At 37.9% G+C, this 19,107-nt stretch overlaps 1 protein-coding gene, 1 long non-coding RNA gene and 1 pseudogene across 2 annotated transcripts; 1 reads left to right on the top strand and 2 right to left on the bottom strand.

The window, feature by feature from the left end:
- Positions 1 to 844: 844 nt before the first annotated feature.
- Positions 845 to 3,415, top strand: LOC121016657 (vomeronasal type-1 receptor 4-like; annotated as a pseudogene).
- A 733-nt stretch (positions 3,416 to 4,148) lies between these two features.
- LOC121016708 (uncharacterized) lies at positions 4,149 to 5,719 on the bottom strand. Its single transcript, XR_005784409.1, has 2 exons — positions 4,871 to 5,719; positions 4,149 to 4,289 (listed from the first exon to the last, which is right to left on the bottom strand). It is a non-coding gene; the product is annotated as an uncharacterized LOC121016708 (long non-coding RNA).
- Positions 5,720 to 15,614: 9,895 nt separating this feature from the next.
- On the bottom strand, positions 15,615 to 18,373 carry LOC121016636 (olfactory receptor 10-like). The gene has a single exon (XM_040454334.1). The coding sequence runs from the start codon at positions 17,177 to 17,179 to the stop codon at positions 16,247 to 16,249; it is 933 nt and encodes a 310-aa protein (XP_040310268.1). The 5' UTR covers positions 17,180 to 18,373; the 3' UTR covers positions 15,615 to 16,246.
- Positions 18,374 to 19,107: the final 734 nt, after the last annotated feature.

Raw genomic sequence — 19,107 nt, 5'->3', positions numbered from 1 at the left:
GATCAATGGAATTCATTGAATACAATGGAATATTATTCAGCCATTAAAAATAGAATTCTTGCGTCTGTGAAAACCTGGATGAACCTTGAGGACATGATGCCACATAAAATAAGTCAGAGCGTGAAAAACAAGCCCTGTATGATCTCGTCTATATGTGCAATCAAAAAATTTGAAACTTATCCCACTGAATTTATAGATAAAAAGAACAGACTGGTGTTTGCCTGAGGTGAGGTTCAGGAGATTGGAGAAATAGCTGACATGGTAAAAAGGTACAAAGTTCCTGTTATAAAAGAAATAAATTATGGAGCTATAATTTGCAGTGTTATGGCTATAGTTAGTAATGGCTATAGTTAATATGGCTATAGTTATAGTAATAGTTATGGCTATAGTTAGTATAGTTAGTATAGTGTGTATATTTGAAAGCTGCTAAAAGAGTAGATCTTAAATGTTGTCATAACAAGGAAGAAAATTTATAACTATGTGTGGTGATGGATGTTAACCAGAATTATTGTGGTGATCATTTTGTGATATATACAAATATAAAATTTTATGTAGTACACCCAACACTGTCATACTACTACACATCAAATATATATCGATAAAAATATGCAACATGGCATCAAAACGACACTGGCAGACCATATGTTGGTGTTTTGAGAATAGAGAAAATGTTATTAAATAGTGATCAAGGGAAGTGAGAAAGTGAATACAGTAGAAATGCTATCAAATTTTTCTATGTGTTCTGGGAAGAGAAAGAAGCCCACCGGACTTAGTATTGAGGAATTTGGTATAACTTCACGTACACTGTTTTATGTTTTTCTCCATCCATGTTTATCTGACCAGGATGCCATGGATGAGGAAAAATGCTAGATTTAATGCAAGTTGTCTTTCATGTGATGAGGAGTGTGAAGTGGGGAAAAAAAGGATGGAATCACATATATTTTCAGGAAGTGATTATAATGCTGGCTTGTGGAAGTTTAGGTAAGGAGAAGTTGTGACAAAGTTATGGAGAGTCAAGATTTTCAGACCCTGATGATAACAAAGTAATATTAAAGTCAAAGATTAGATAGACTAAGTGGAAATAGCTGGTAATAGGACAATGTGAGGCTTGAAAATGACATAATAAGTTTACTATATTGGTAATGACAACAGCTAGTGTGTAAGCAGAAGAGAGAGGAGGGGGTCGCAGGTGAGCCAGGAGTGTTGGAAGAGAGGAGATCACAAATGTCAGAGACTGAGGCTATCATGCTAACCCATTGGCGTGGATCTACAATCACTAAGACATAAAATGGGTTGAGTTGGGAAGTATCATACTAAGTCAGGAGGCATGGAGGTGGGTGACTTGAGTCAGCAGATTATTTCTACAGGCACTGTGATGGATATAGACTGATAGCAAATGTTTCAAAGCTGGAGGGATGGAAAATTATCTGCAAATGCTAGTGATCAAAGAGAATGTTGTCACATACAAACCTGGTAAAAAGGAGTGGAGGGGAGACAAAGATTCCACTACCTGAGAGTCTCAACTGAAGCAGTGGCTTCAGGGTAGAATGAAGAAATGAAGTGAATTTTCAGGATGCAATGAATTGACCCATGTACTGAAATATATTTACTGTGTACATTGGTAGGATATTGGAGTTGGGGAAACATGAGCAGTAGGGTCAGAAAAAGGCATTTACATAGCCTGATGGTAGGATGTGACGCTGGGGATGGAGTCTTCTTCTGATGAATGACAACAAAAATGATGAATGTCGGGGTGCCTGGGTGGCTCAGTCAGTTGAGCGACCCACTTCAGCTCAGGTCATGATCTCACGGTTAGTGAGTTTGGGCCCACATCGGGCTCTGTGCTGACAGCTCAGAGCCTGGAGCCTGCTTCAGATTTTGTGGCTCCCTCTCTTTCTGCCCCTCCCCCACTCGCGCTCTGTCTCTCTCTGCCTCTCAAAAATAAGGAAAACTAATAAAAAATAAAAAATAATAATAAAAAATGACGAATGCCAACTATAGTAGCAACATAATAGTTGACAATAAAATACATTAAAATTTTCTGTTGTTCATGACAATAGATTGAAATGCATTCAAAATATAGAAATGAAGTTCAGAACATATACATAGAACATAAAATCGTATAAATATTGTTTTTAATGCATAAATATTTTCCCTTGGGAAATTCAAGTTATTTTTGAGAAGTTTTTTTATAAATAAGCATGTTTGTCTTAACCCTAATGTTTCTGTGAAGTGGCTTTAACAATTCCTGACATTTACCTCCGAAACTGATTATTAATTTCCTCAATATTGTTACAGAGCATTCACACAATCTTCTGCTCAGAGTGATCATACATCATGGAATCTTCTTAGAGTTCTATTATTTCCATTAGGCTTAAAAATCATTTCAGTGCCCTCTTGAGTTGTGGAGGAGACGATACATAGTATAAGAGCCAATTATTATAATGATTTCAAATGAGATTATTTTAGGAATGTTCTTTCTGTCTCAAACTGGAATTGGTTTTATTGGAAATACATTGCTAGTGGTGTTACTCATCAACACGTTCTTGCCCAGCCCCATACAAAGAAACCTATAAACTTGATATTTACCCATTTAACTTTATCTAATGTCATGACAATTCTTTTCAGTGCAATCCCAGAAATAATGAATGCCTTTGGAGTAAGAAATTTCTGGATGACATTGGTTGCAAGGCAGTGCTGTACCTATACAGAGTCACCTGGGGTCTTTCCCTCTGCACCACATCTTCCCTGAGTATTTTTCAAGCCATAATTATCATTCCCAGCAACTCTAGGTGGGCGGGGCTCAACCCAAAATCTCCTCATACATTTTTCCTGTCTTCTTTTCTTTCTGGATCACCAACATGTTAATCTACATCCATGTCATCATAAATGCTGTGGCCCCGTACAACACTACTGGAATCGGACAAGTGTTTTCTCTGACATACTGTAGTGGAAAAAAGTCTGATCTCCTTCCACAGACTGCTTTTCTAGGGGGCAAGGTCTTATGAGATTTCCTGTGTATGTTCCTTATGATCTACTCAAATGTGTAGCGGTAAAGTTCCTCTTCACACATCACAAGGTAATCCAGCATCTCCACAAGACCAGCCTCTGCCCAAGACCCTCTCCTGAAACCAAGGCCACCCACACAATCCTGGCACTGGTGAGCTGCTTTGTTTTCTTTTACTGGACTATCAGCTGCCTTACTATTTACATAGTGTACAGCTATAATGCACAAGGATTACAGAACATCATTATTTTTCTCTCCTGTTGTTTGCCAGCGATTTTTCCATTTGTGTTGCTCAAAAGTAATAACAGATGATCATTTCTGAACTGTGCTTTTGTAAATATGAGACAGTTCTCTCAGAGTCTCGAACACCCTCACACACTTCTCAGATACAAAGGGGCATGTGATTAGATGTTCCCACTCCACAATTTTAGTGAGGTAAAATTCTGAGAATGCATTAATAATTTTTACTTTGGGAATTTCTTCAAATCATCGAAGTGAACAGAGAAAATAAATGATTAGATACATGTAATGAAATGTTTGGAACTGTTGCACCTAGCCAGAGCACTCTTTGTCCTTTCCTAAAATTATTGTCAAAAATTCATACCTATGATTACTTGGATACCCTTATTTCTAAGAGTTCCTCCACAATGAGACATATCTATCAGTTAAAGTACAGTAGCTACAATTGCTGGATTATGCTGGACTGCCTTCACTAGACAAAAAATTTTATATCTGCACTGTTGTATATTTTGGATCCAAACAATGCTTGAATTTACCATATGCTGCTGATTATGTCTAGTTTAATCATGGACTGTGATATATAAGTGTACATAACCAAGCTCCCTTCACTCTGTGAATACTGATCACCATTCTCCAGAGCACAAAAGTATTGCCCATTCTCAAATACTTCGTAAGACCCCATGTTACCTTGTGTGTGCACAATTTTGTATCTATTTACATCACTAGAAGTATTTCTTGAATTCTTACACATTCTATTTTGTATAAGCATATTGTTGTGTCAATAGCTAATATTTTTATGTGGGCAGTGTTGTACTTTTATCAAAGTACTTAGCAATTCTTATATATCACAGAATGATAAATATAAAATTAATTTTTTCTTGAAAACAGTCAAAATTCTCAGTAAAATTCTTATAAACAATTTTTAATAACTGCCTCAAATAAAGTTAATCTGATGAAAAAGTAGTAAGCTTCATGCTAAAAGTGCAGCTGCTCTCAGCACATTTGTGACTCTTACAGCACAGACCTCTGTGCTTCAAAGCTCCTTGGGAAAGAGAAAACTGGGGGTTAGAGCCAGAATACAAAGATTTACTAATTATGTAACACAATTCAACTACATTCTTTTTACAATAGAAATAACTAATGCATGAAGACACTCAAAGATTGAAATTAAAAGGGAAAAAAAACTACAGTAGGCTAATTGACATAAAGCTAAATTAAACATATAAAATATGAGACAAAATTATGTGGTTATGATGGAGGTAACTATAATAATGATAAAGGGATAAATTAACTCGGGAGAAATATCTGCCCTAAAATTGAATACAGTTAGAATAATAACTCCATAAAAATTTAGTTCTTTTAGACTCTGAACTTAGGTGACCATCAATTTAATATAGACTGCTATACAAATAAGGTGTTATACATAAACCTAGTGGTAATGATGAATCAAAAGCCCGTGTTAGATACAGAAACAATAAAGAGAAAGAAAGCCAAGCTTAACATAAGAAAAGCCAATAAACCACAAAAGAAGAGAGAAAGAGAAGAAGAGAGCAGAGCAGAGCTACCAAACAACCAGAAAACAATGAACAAAATGACAATAAGTACATGTCTATCAATACTTACCTTAAATGTAAATGAGCTAGCTGTTCCATCAAAGATACAAGGTGACTAAATGAATTTTTTAAAACACCCATCGATGTGTTGCCTATAAGAGACTCATTTTGGACCTAAAGAACCATCAAGGTCGAAAATGAGGAGCTGGAAAAACATATTCCATTCAAATGGAAGTTAAAAAAAAAAGAATAAGGCAGGTTAGCAATATTTTTATCAGACAAAATAGACTTTAAAACAAAGACTATAGCAAGAGACAAAGAAGGACACTCCATAGTGATGAAGGCATCAATACAACAAGAGTTTATAACAATTGTAAATATCTATGCACCCAACAGAGAAGAACCTAAATACACAATGCAACATTTAAAGACTTATAGGGAAAAATTGACAGTAATAAATAATAATAGAAGACTTCAACACCCCACTTATATCTACAGATAGATCCTCCAGGCAGAAAGTCAACAAGGAAACGGTGGTTATAAATGGAACACCAGACCAGATGGACATAGCAGAGATATGCAGAACATTTCATTCAAAAACAACAGAATGCACATTCTTTTCAAGTGTACAAAAAACATTTTCCAGAGTAGATCACATATTAGGCCACAAAAGCAGTGGCCCTATAAACTTAAGAAGATTAAAATCATGTTGAGACCTTTTCTGATGATAATAGTATAAAATGAGACATAGACTACAAGAAAAAAACTGGGGGAAAAAAAGATGTGAAGATATGCAACATGCTACTACACAATAACTGGATCAACAAAGAAATCAAAGAGAAACCAAAAAATATGTGGAGACAAATGAAAATGAAAACTCAGTGATCAAAAATCCTTGCAAAAGCAGTTCTAAAAGGGAAGTTTATAGCAATACAGGCCTTCTCTAGAAACAAGAAAAATCTCAAATAAACAACCTAACTTTACACCTAAAGGAAGTAGAAAACAAAGAACAAATAGTGCCCAAATCTAGTAGAAAGTGGAAATAATAAAGATTCAAACAGAAATAAATGAAATAGGGACTGAAATAGAAATAGAAAATTTCAATAAAACCAAGAGCTGATTCTTTCAAAATACAACAAAATTGACAAATCTCAAGGCAGACTCATCAATAAAAAAAGACAGAGGAGTCAAATAAATAAAATCAGAAATGAGGCAGGAAAAATAACTGACACACAGAAACACAAAGGATTGTAAGAAAATATTATATGTCAACAAACTTTTCAATCTAGAAAGAATGGATAAATGTAAACACACACACACACACATTTCCAATATGAACCAAGAAGAAATAGAAATTTTCAACAGACTGATTATTACTCATGAAATTGAATTAATAATAAAAACAACTTTTAACAACCAAAAGTCTGGATCTATACTCTGAAAACTATAATATGTTGAAAGAAATTGAACATGACATAGTCAAATGGAAAGATATACCATGCTACATAAATTGCACATATGAGTGAAATCATATGGTATTTGTCTTTCACTGACTTGCTTCACTTAGCATAATACTCTCTAGCTCAATCCACTCATTGCAAATGGCAAGATTTCATTATGGCTGGTAATATTCCATTGTATATATACAATATTCCATTGTGTATATATATTCCATTTTATGGCTGGTAATATTCCATTGTGTATATATAACCACATCTTCTTTATGCATTTATCAGTTGATGAACACTTGAGCTGTTTCCAACACTGAGCTATTTTCGATAATGCTACAATTAAAATAAATACAGAGAGAGGCAAACCAAGAAACAGACTCTTAACTATAGAGAACAAACTGATGGTTACCAGAGGGGAGGTGGGTGTTGGGATTGGGCGAAATAGTGTATAGGGATTAAGGAGTACACTTGTGATGAGCACTGGGTGATGCAGGAAGTGTTTCAGTAAACCTGACAGTAATATCACACTGTATGTTAACTGGAATTTAAATAAAAAGTTTTTAAAAAGAGTTGATTAGTACATACAGTCCAAGAGATTCCAGGGGCACATATGCACAGTGAGACAATTATCTGAAGAAGCAGCAAGAGGGTGATCATCTTCAAGTCAAAGAGATAGGTCTCAAAAGAAATCAACCCTATAGGTACCTTGCTCTTGGACCTTCAACCTCCAGAAATGTGAGAACATAAGTGTATTTTTCAAAAAAAATTATACACACACACACACCATGCTAATAGATTGGAAGAATTAACATGTTTTTTAAATTTATTTTATGTTTTATTTATTTTTAAGACAGAGAGAGACAGAGCATTAGTGGGGATGGAGAAGAGAGGGAGACACAGAATCAGAAGCAGGCTCCAGGCTCTGAGCTGCGAGCACAGAGCCCGACGCGGGGCTCGAACTCACGAGCTGTGAGATCATGACCCGAGCCGAAGCAGGACGCTCAGTCAACTGACCACCCAGGCGCCCAGAAGAATTAATATGGTTAAAATGTCCATACTGGGACACCTAGGTGGTTCAGTCAGTTGAGCTTCCAACTCTTGGTCTCAGCTCAGGTCATGATCTCACAGTTGGAGGGATCAAGCCCAGAATCAGTCTTCATGCTGAACATGGAGCCTGCCTGGGATTCTTTTCCTCTCTCCCTCTGCTCCTCTGACCCACTCATTCATTCATTGATTCATTCTATCTCTCAAAATAAATAAATAAACTTTGAAAATTAAATAAATAAAATGACGATACTACTCAAAGCAATCTATACAGTCAATGCAATCTTTGTCGAAATTCTAATAGCGCTTTTCATGGAACTAGAACAAGTAATACTAAAATTTTATCAAAACCACAAAACACCTTGAATAACTAAAGAAATATTGAGAAAGAACTAAGCTGGGCAGCACACAATTCTAGATTTTAAGACATACTACAAAGTTACAGTAATTAAAGCAGCATGCTACTGGCAGAAAAATAGAGAGATGAATGGAACAGAATAGAGTGCCCAGAAATAAGCCTGAACCATATGGTCAATTAAGGAGGCAAGACTGATGAGGAAAAGATAATCCTTCCAATAAATGGTTTTGGAAAAACTAGACAGCTGCATGTAAAATAATGAAATTGGAGCACTTTCTCAAGCCATACACAAAACTAATGGATTAAAGCCTAAATGTGATATGTGAAACCACAAAATTCCTGCAGACATCAGCCTTAACAACATATTTATGGATATGTCTTTTCAGGAAAGAGAAAGAAAAGTAAAAATGAACTATTGGGCTTACATCAACATAAAAGCTTTTGCACAGTGAAGGCAACCATCATCAAAACATAAAGGCAACCTTCTGGATGGGAGAAGGTACTTGCAAATGAAATATCAGATAAGGGGTTAATATCCAAAATATACAAAAAACTTATGCAACTTACCACAAAAACATAAATCTTATTTAAAAGTGGGCAAGAGACAGCAATAGCACTGCTAGGAATTTACCCAAGGGATACAGGAGTACTGATGCATAGGGGCACTTGTACCCCAATGTCTACAGCAGCACTTTCAACAATAGCCAAATTGTGGAAACAGCCTAAATGTCCATCAACTGATGAATGGATAAAGAAATTGTGGTTTATATACACAATGGAGTACTACGTGACAATGAGAAAGAATGAAATATGGCCCTTTGTAGCAACGTGGATGGAACTGAAGAGTGTGATGCTAAGTGAAATAAGCCATACAGAGAAAGACAGATACCATATGTTTTCACTCTTATGTGGATCCTGAGAAACTTAACAGAAACCCATGGGGGAGGGGAAGGAAAAAAAAAGAGGTTAGAGTGGGAGAGAGCCAAAGCATAAGAGACTCTTAAAAACTGAGAACAAACTGAGGGTTGATGGGGGGTGGGAGGAAGGAGAGGGTAGGTGATGGGCATTGAAGAGGGCATCTTTTGGGACGAGCACTGGGTGTTGTATGGAAACCAATTTGACAATAAATTTCATATATTAAAAAAAAAGAATAGTTAATGCATGTTCTCAAACTATTCCAAAAAAAAAAAAAAGAAAAAGAAATGGAAGAAAAACTTCCAGATTCAATCTACGAGATCAGCATTACCCTAATACTAAAACCAGATAAAGACACTAAAAAAAAAAAAAAAAGAGAACTACAGGCCAATATCCCTAATGAACATGGATGCAAAAATTCACAAAATACTAGCAAATTCAATCCAACAGTACATTAAAAGAATCATTTAAGATGATCAATGGGTTGCAAGGTTGTTCAATATTCGCAAATCAATCAACATGATACATCAAATCAATAAGATAAAGGATAAGAACCATATTACCATTTTAATACATGCAGAAAAAGCATTTGACAAAGTCCAACATCCATTCATCATAAAAATCCTTAATAAAGTAGGGTTAGAGGGAACACACCTCAAGATCATAAAGGCCATTTATGAAAAACCACAGGTAACATCATCCTCAATGGGGAAAAACTCAGAACTTTTCCTCTGTGGTCAGGAACACTGTCACCACTGTTATCAAACATAGTATTGGAAATCCTAGCCACAGCAATGAGACAAAAAAAAAGAAATAAAAGGCATCCAAGTCAGTAAGGAAGAAGTAAAACTTTCACTATTTGCATATGATATGATATTCTATGTAGAAAACCTGAAAGCCTCCACAAAAAACTGCTAGAACTGGTAAGTGATTTCAGGTAAAATAACAAGATATAAAACCAACGTACAGATGCATTTCTGTTGCATTTCTATACACCAATAATGAAACAGAAGAAAGAAAAAATTAAGGAATCAACCCCCATTTACAATTGCACCAAAACCATAAGATTCCTAGTAATAAACCTAACCAAATAGGTGGAAGATCTGTACTCTGAAAACTATAGAACACTGATTTTTTTTTTAGTGTTTATTTATCTTTGAGAGAGAGAGACAGAGTGCAAGAGGGGGAAGGGCAGAGAGAGGGGAGGACACAGAATCCAAAGCAGGCTCCTGGCTCTGAGCTGTCAGCACAGAGCCCAATGCGGGCCTCAAACTCATGGACCACAAGGTCATGACCTGAGCTGAAGTCAGACGCTTAACCGACTGAGCCACCCAGGCACCCCTAGAACACTGACTCTTAACTATAAAGAACAAACTGATGATTACCAGAGGGGAGGCAGGTAGGAGGATAGGTTAAACAGTTTATGGGAATTAAGGAGTGCACTTGTGATGAGCACATGGTGTTGTATGGAAGTGTTGAATCACTATATTTACACCTGAAACTAATATTACACTGAATATTAACTAACTGGAATTAAAATAAAAACTTAATTTAAAAACACAACTACTTATAGCAATAATTACTAAAATGTTGTAATAGGAATATGCTAAAGACAAAAAAAATAAAAATTAAAAAAATAAATTGTTATTGCCTTTTGGCCAGACCACCATCTTCCAATAATTCGCCAAAATGACCAACACAAAGGGAAAGAGGGGAGGCACCCACTATATTCTCTAGGCCTTTTAGAAAAAGGAGTTGGAGTTGTTCCTTTGTCCACATATATGTGAATCTACAAGAAAAGTGATATTGTAGACACAAGGGAATGGGCACTGTTCAAAAAGGAGTGTCTCACAAATGTTAACATGGCAAAACTAGAAGAGTCTACAGTGTCACCCAGATGCTGTTGGCATTGATGTAAACAAACAAGTTAAGGGCAAGATTCTTGCCAAGAAAATTAATGTACATATTGAGCATATTAAACACTCAAAGAGCTGAGATAGCTACCCGAAATATGTGAAGGAAAATGATCAGAAATCGGAAAAAGCCAAAGAGAAAGGTACTTGCTTTCAACTGAAAGGCAAGCCTACTCCATCCAGAGAAGAATACTTTGTGAAAACTAAAGGAGGCTGAGCTGCTGGAACCCACTTCCTATGAATTCATGACATGGTAAGTGTTAAAAAAAATACCTCAAGACTATTAAAAAAACGTGAAACATTGGAATTATCATTTTATAGATTAAGGCAATGAAGCATAGAGGTCTCTTACCTTTCCTTAAAGGGATCTGCAATTACTTACCAGTGACTCTGCATTAGAGAAGGGAAAATATGCAAATTTGAAGGGCCAGTCTGGGAACTTCTAGAAGTCATGTGATAAATAGAGTTTGGGCCAAATCCATGTCAAAGTTGGTCTAGTGCATGCATAGATTAATTCTGTGTTTATTTCTCCTGGTCTTGAATACATAGTTGGAGGAAATATTCTTTCACATAAATGCAAATGGAAGGAGAGCTAATTTGGCAAGAAAACCAAGTTGAAGCCCCTAGAAGTATTTCTCTATAGTAAAATCATAGAGAAAACCAATATTGCAACTCTGGTAAAAATTGCAGGGATTACAACCATCATTAAGTATAGGAGAGGGATCATCACTGTCCTGTTTCCATTTAACTTGCTTGTTTACCTAATGCCAAGGCCACTGGGTCTTGTGGAACAAATATAGATTACCTAAAGTTAATCAGGAAGTTACAAAAATTGTAGCTTCTGTGGTATATTTGGCATCTTTGCTAGAGCAAATCAACACAGCTCCTTGTGTGGAAAATAAGAATTTCTCCATATAAATCAGCAAGGATTGTCAAAAACAGTACAATTTCACTTGAAATGGACAGCAGTATATTTTTATCATGTTTTCTCAGAGGTATCTCAACTCTTCTGTCTTCTGTCAAAATATAGTCCATAGAAACCATGATCAAATAAAACCTTACAGTACATTGTGCTGTCCACTAGACATCAGGCCAGATGGATCTGATATGCATTGAATTGTGAGTATCTTATGCCTTCATAAAATACATGCATGACAACAGGTAGGAGATAGGACCCATGAGCCTATCATTTCAAGGAAGAAATGCAGCATTCATTCATGTAGAGCATGAATAGATATCCCCTAAATCTCCTTTAAAGTGAAAAAAAAAAAAAGGTGCTACACTTGAACAGTTACCTGTAAGAAAGAGTCACAGCAGTGGCTGAGCCACTTTGGATTTGGAATGCAAGATATGCCATATTTGGTTATGTTGCTCCAGGCTTCCCCCCCCCCCCCCATTAGTCCACATGACTGTCTACGCTGTATGGCAAATACAGGCTACAGTAAAAGCCAGTCTTCCACGTGGGTTTTAAGGACTAATAGATCCAACTCCAATGTTTCATAAGTTAGGGCAAATAGGGATTCTGGGTAGATCCTCTGAAAAAGCCCAATAGGTAAATAACACAAAAAGTCTTAGGGTTTTAGTGCAAAGTCATATCCTCTTCTGACATTTTCTTTTCAAGAAACAAATCCCAGATTGTTAATGGGCCCTGAGGAAGGTATATATAGAGAAGCTTCTAAGAAGAGGCACAGGAGGTGAGAATATTTCTGAGTATGTGGGTGGCTATCAGTCAGCCTCTTTCTTCAGCCACTCCAATAGTTTCTCAGTGGGCCTGTGTATCAATTGGCAGGGGGGCTGGGAATGGAAGCTATGCACAGGCTCAGTGGCATAGATTTTTCCTTACTATGTTGATCTGCCTACCACTAGATGTGAGGGCATTCACTGCAAAACCTAAAGTTTTACATGGAGCCCTAACTATCTGTCATTTCCTGAATCCTCAAGCTATCTTTCTAAGGGCAGGTTTATTCCAACATAAAAATTTTCATCACTGTAACAGGATATATTCTACATATGGATTTGCCTTCCTTCTCTGCTATGCTTCTGCATCATTATCTGTGGACTTAAGGAATGCCTCATTCATCATCATGGTATTCCACATAGCACCCTTCCAAGCTCATTTCAACATAACAAAAATGTAACAATGACTTCATGTCCATAAAAGGTATTGTTCTTTCCGTGTACCACAATATCTAGAAGTAAGTACCCTGATAGACAATTTGGATGGCCTACTGAAAAAAATGTTATCTCATCAGCTTTGATGTAATATCCTATGGATATATATATATATATCATGTATTATATGCTTTGTATATCTAGTATACTTTTTCCCCAAAGACAGAATACATGGGTCTGGGAATCAAGGAGCAGAAATGAGTGTGAATACTTTCATCACCTAATATCCCACTTAAGTTTTTCTTTCCATCCCCACAACCTTAAACTGTGCTGCTCTTGAGGGCTTAGTTCTCAAAAGATAAGTGTGTTAACAAGAGGACACAATGGTTATGACTTCACCTGGTGTGGTGGGCCCTCATGCCATGACTCCATTGAACTGACAATTAGTTAAGAGTATTGGTTTTTTATATGGGTTGCATGTATGCAACCCATGTATAGGATGTGTTGCATCCTATACAATGAGGATAAGAAACACTATGTTTAGAACCCATGGAATTCTCTGGGTAAGTCTTAGTACTGCCATGTTTGATAGCGTCATTCAAAAACTATGACAGTCCAACAAAGGCTCATAGCTTCCAGAAACAAAAGGTTGGTAGACCAAGTAGTGTTTGAAAGCAAAAATAACATGAACTGGATCATAAAATCATGTGATTGAAATCAATACCAGCAGTGGTCTCATGACTCATTACAGGAATGAAGACTGTGGCTGTTATGGATATTTTTATGTCTATATTAGCCAATTATATATATTTATATATTAGCCAATTATATTATATAGACCATCAACCCTGAGAAGTTACTCAGATGAGATGAAAAGTACAGTGGACAGTCCTGAAATAATGGGCTTGAGATGGACACAAAACTTGCAGGACATGTGGCCCCCTTGCTGGAGAGAGGTGGGGAGTTGCCTATGAAGGTAAGGGCCTGAATTTTCTATGAGAGGAAATATTCATAGAAGGTAAGAATGGATGCAGAATGTAATAAAGATTAATGGTAACAACCCTAAGCGTATTGGTCTCCAGATACAGTTATTGCCCTTCCTTGATCTATTTAGTTTGTGGTGGGGTAGAGTGGGAATGGGATGAGGTGCTAATGAACCTACAGGCTGTATTTCCTTGGTTCCCATATCCATAGAATATCTGGGGAGAGAATAAAGGGATAAGGTGAGCTAGTACCCCCTCCAAGTCCACTTCAGGTGGCACCTCAGGCAGTAGTAGAGGAAGGCTGCTCCTGTTCCTGCAAGAGTGGCCTGCCATGTTGGTTGCAGTTTCTTCCAGATGACCCTACCCTTTGGGTTCTTCTAATACCAACTCTCCTTCTATCTTAAGTCTAGGGATGTTAGCAACTTCATACTGTTACTAATCTCAGGGTTTCCTCAGTATCTCCTGTTGGGATTTGCAGTTCTTTTATCACTTGTGTCACCAATGCTCTGCATTAAATGGCCTCCATTGTAAATATTTAAAGTTGTTTCTATTTTCCTAGTTAGACCCTTTCTGACACCGAGTGATCACTGAATTCATAAAAACTCAAATGATATCAATTTACCTACTGTCATGAATATGTGGCTTTCATAAGTGTTATGTCTTTGATCAGAACATCCATAATATTTATTTCTCTAATTTAGGGCTTCTCAACCTCAGCGCTGTTGACATTTGGGACTGGATAGTTCTTTGTTGTAGAAGACTATCCTGTGCATTGTACAATATTTAGCAGCATCCCTGGTCTACTTACGAGATGCCAGTAATACCTCCCTCCTATGTTGTGACCACCAAAAATGTCTCTAGACATTGCAAGCATCCCCTGCAAGGGTGGGAGTGGGGCAAAACTGTCTCTTGTTGAGAACCACTTCTCTAATTGAAAAGCTGTTAAAAACACTACAGTTTTTTTTTCTCCCTTTGAAGTAATGATTTTTATTTGGACTAATCCCTGCCTATTGTGATTTAGTGTGGTTATTACAGTGGAGTTCAGTAGACATGGCTGCAGCTGGTCATATATATGATAATTTTATTTTCAATCTGCACCTTTAGTCACTTGCCAATACAAAATGCTCATCCTATAGAATGAAATGTTGCATGTAGCATTCTAAACTTTGACATCTTCCCATATCCATGCATTCATTCAGTCCATTCATTCATTCAGCCTATTAATTATTTACAGAGTGTTAGGCTCCTTTCTAAGCACATGGATGAGCAATTTAAGAAAGTAATGCCTCCAGTCTATCATAGCTGGGCATAATAGCATGACATCCAGAACCACATAAGAAAAGACTGTGCTCTTCTGAAAATGAGAGGGTGTTTTTCTCAAGTCTTGTTTTAATTAATGCAGACTTCCTCTTACAAGGATATGTCATTATACGCTGAGACAAACTTCAGAAAATTAGGATGCACTTGGGTCCCACATTAGGCCACAGAATTACTGAGCAACTTGTTAATGCCAATGTGGATTTGGAACCACAGATCATTGTTGTGTGAAAACCATTGGATGTAGCTGTGCAAATCAAGCCCCCTGACTCCTTTTGCTTTCACTTCTGTACTCAAATAGTGCTTTTTAATTCTGCACTTCTCCCCTATGAAAGTAAGCAGAGAATTCTGTTTAGAATCTCATTGACATCAGTTGCCTTGTCTCTACTTAACTCACAGTTCTCTTTATTCAGTTTTTTTTTTTTTTGTGATTTTAAAATTTACAAACTGTCTTATAGCTCCAGCAAGCGAACATGTTTATTCTTATTTTTTTTTTAATTTTTTTTTCAACGTTTATTTATTTTTGGGACAGAGAGAGACAGAGCATGAACGGGGGAGGGGCAGAGAGAGAGGGAGACACAGAATCGGAAACAGGCTCCAGGCTCTGAGCCATCAGCCCAGAGCCTGACGCGGGGCTCGAACTCACGGACCACGAGATCGTGACCTGGCTGAAGTCGGACGCTTAACCGACTGCGCCACCCAGGCGCCCCACATGTTTATTCTTATTATTCAAACACTAAATTAGATAAAATTTGACATGTCCTAAAGCCTTGCCTTGAAGTCATGGTACTCCTTTCAATTCTAAGAAACAGGATCCTTGGTATACTGTGTAGTCTCTGTCTACTTGATTCTTATTCTTTTTTCTTGTTCCACATATACTTATTCATGATGGACAAGTATTGCATTGTATGTTACTGACTAAATCCTCCATTTTCCCAACTGTTTTGATGATGGTATAGTGAAAGTGGTGATGGAGAAAATGAAGAAACTTCTATGGCCATGTAGCTGCTTAATAAATGTAGCAGAGTGATCATCGGTGCTATTGTAACATCTAGGAGTATGTTTGGTGGCATTTGAATAAGCTAGTAACCATGCATTGAAAATAGAAAAACATTAACAGTGGGACACAGAATTACTTGCCAGGGGAGATTGCCTTGGCCAGAGGTTCCTTTAAGGGATGGTTAGGTTTCCTTCTGGTGAGTCCCCACCCTGTAAAGATCCCAGGAATAGCTAGAGAACACAGCAGATTTTCCAACCCCCTCACAGAAACATAAAACAAGCGCAGTTAAAGAAAGTACACCACAAGTTGTGTCACCAGTGGTTGCCTCACCTTTCTTCCCACTCTTGATCTCCCTATACCTGCTCCGCCCCCATCAAGCTCCTGACTGCTTTCTTCATATCCTTATTCCTCAGTGTGTAGACCAGAGGGTTGAGTGTGGGTGCAAGAATCATGTAAAGCACTGCCAGTGCTTTGCTCTGGTCCTGGGAGTAGTTGTCCTTGGGCTGCAGATACAAAAACATAATGGTCCCATAGAAGAGTGAGACTACCATTAGGTGGGAGGCACAGGTCCTAAAGGCCTTTTTCCTTCCTTCTGCTGAGCGCATTTTTACTACTGCCCTGGCGATGCACACGTAAGTGGTCAGAATGATGGAGACAGGCATGCCTAGGATGATTAGCCGGGCAATAAACATTTTCGATTCTGTCGGGCCAGTATCAACGCAGGAGAGTTTAACAATGATCAATAGTTCACAGAAGAAATGGTCCACACGCCGGTTTCCACATAGAGGCAGCACCATGGCCATTGAGGACTGGAGAAAGGAGTTAGCAAAACCAGAGGACCAGGAAGCTGCTGCCAGGACGTGGCACAGCCTGGGGTGCATGATGGAGGTATAGTGTAGAGGCCAGCAAACTGCAACATAGCGATCAACTGCCATCACCGCAAGGAGCACACACTCTGTGGAGCCAAGTGCCAAGGCCACCCAGTACTGGACCATGCAGCCAGCATAGCTGATCTTTTTGTTACCTCCCCACATGTTCACCAGCATCTGGGGCACAATGCTGGTGGTGAAACAGAGGTCAAGCACAGAGAGGTTTCTGAGGAAGAAGTACATGGGTGTATGAAGTCCAGCATCCAGGATAGAAAGTAGGATTATGGCAACGTTGCCCACAAGAGTTATGGTGTAGAACATCAGGACAAAGAGAGAGAGGATCAGCTCTAACTCGGGCCGCTCAGAGAAGCCCACTAAGATGAAATCCCCACCTGTGCTCTCATTAGCTGTTTCCATCTCCTCTTCAGCCCTATCACTTCAGGAGATCCCACACCCTCTGTTGATTTAAGAATAATAAGTGGGTAATTAATACACATAATGGATTTAAAGGACAAGCATGGGTCCTTATATGTGACCTAAATTCTACATTTTTGATTTCTCTTGTCCTTTCCATCTATTTCCCCCTGCAACTGGATGAAAACTCCAGCAGATACATGACCTCCACAGTAATAAATGTATCACAACCAATTTCAGTTACAAACAGAATCTAAATCCACTAATTTGAAAACCCAATCCCATGAATACCAACAACTGAAAGCCTCACTTAGCATTCAGTCTTGTCCTCCACCAGCTATCACTCCTTCCAGGTAACCCCTTGTGCTTGAGGGATGGGCTGTGGGCAGCTTCTCTCTCTCCCCACCCTTTCTCTGCCAGCATGACAGTAGGGCCATAGGGTCTTCCTGTTTGGGCCATGCAAAGGGGGAAGAGAAGAGTTACAAAAAAGTTCTTACTCTTCCAATCTGAGCCTGGGAGGTGTTTAAAGAGCTGACTCTTCTCTCATGGGAAAAGTGGTGGGTTCTTATAAGCCTCTTTACTGGGACAATGGGCCTGTGGGTCCCCAGCCTGGACTGGTGCATCTCCCATGAAGCTTACATCACCTTCTGCAGCTTCTGGAGATCCAGCATTCTCTCCCAGCATCGTGCTACTTTTTCCCTTTGTCCCTCTGGTGGCTCTAATGGATTAGACTCAGGACAACCCTGCACTAACTCTCCCTTCACCACCACCCTCCTCCAACACACAGGAAAGTCTCTTCCATCATTTGTCTCAAAAACATTGCAGCAACCAAGACTTTCTTGAATCTACCACTGTAGAAGCTATTGGCACTTTTCTCATCCCCCAGAATTTCCTGGTTTTTCTGCCCCTGATTCACTCTGTGCACTCCCAACTAAAATATGCAATTAGTGAAATCTCCAAGTAGCTCTGTTGAAGTCTCCCATCTGCACACCTATTAATGTGATGGGGCAGGTACTTTAAAACACCCTTTCCTGTTGGAAGGGGATGGTTTCAGACTCAGACTACTGCTTATTTCAAATGAATATTTGCAAATTCTCTCCCCTCCTCTTTACTCTCCTGACCTGTTTAATTTTTCATGTGGATGAAACTATTCTGGATGAATACTCCAAGAATAATACAACCATTTAAAAAATCATTTTCTTATAAATACTACATATGATTGAATCTTTCCCATCCTCTATAACATTTGAGTCAAATATAAGGCAGAGAGATTCATTTTAAAATACTGGTCCTTATGTACTAGAGGCAGTGGGACACTCAGTTTTATGGGACAAAATTTTGTGGGACATCCACTTTTTGGGGGTAGCTTCTGTCCATACCTTTCAGGAAAGTCAAGTGATAATAAGGCAACAAATCTCAAATAAATGAGCAAGAGGGTAAATTAATTTAAGCACTTATCTTAAATAGTAGTTATAAATAAAGGTACCAAGAAAGAAATCAAAATTAGATAACAAATTCACTCCACTTGAATAGAAGTTGAAGGAAAAATCAAATAGGCAAAAGGTTATTTCCATACATGTCACGAATAATTTCCATGTTGATTCTTTCTGTGATTTCTCCAGTTGTCCCTCTTCTGTTAAATAGAAATACATCATAGGATTACCTTCGAGATAGATTGCCACTGACTTCAAGAAGCTTTGAGATATCCAGGTCTTTCAAATTTTATTTTCTCCTCTACTAATCACATTGTGTTCAGAAATACTTGTTCTTTTTTTTTTTTATTTTTTTTATTTTTTTTATTATTTTTTTTACCTATTTATTTATTTATTTATTTTTATATGAAATTTATTGTCAAATTGGTTTCCATACAACACCCAGTGCTCATCCCAAAAGGTGCCCTCCTCAACACCCATCACCCACCCTCTCCTCCC

Source organism: Herpailurus yagouaroundi, unplaced genomic scaffold, assembly GCF_014898765.1.
Source record: "Herpailurus yagouaroundi ecotype Mexico unplaced genomic scaffold, PumYag 212, whole genome shotgun sequence".
Lineage (NCBI taxonomy): Eukaryota > Metazoa > Chordata > Mammalia > Carnivora > Felidae > Herpailurus > Herpailurus yagouaroundi.
This window is presented reverse-complemented; position numbering and strand designations above follow the sequence as displayed.

Bases quoted from the DNA above. Each gene is read 5' to 3' on its own strand.
- LOC121016636 (XM_040454334.1), bottom strand. From the start codon at position 17,179: ATGGAAACAGCTAATGAGAGCACAGGTGGGGATTTCATCTTAGTGGGC.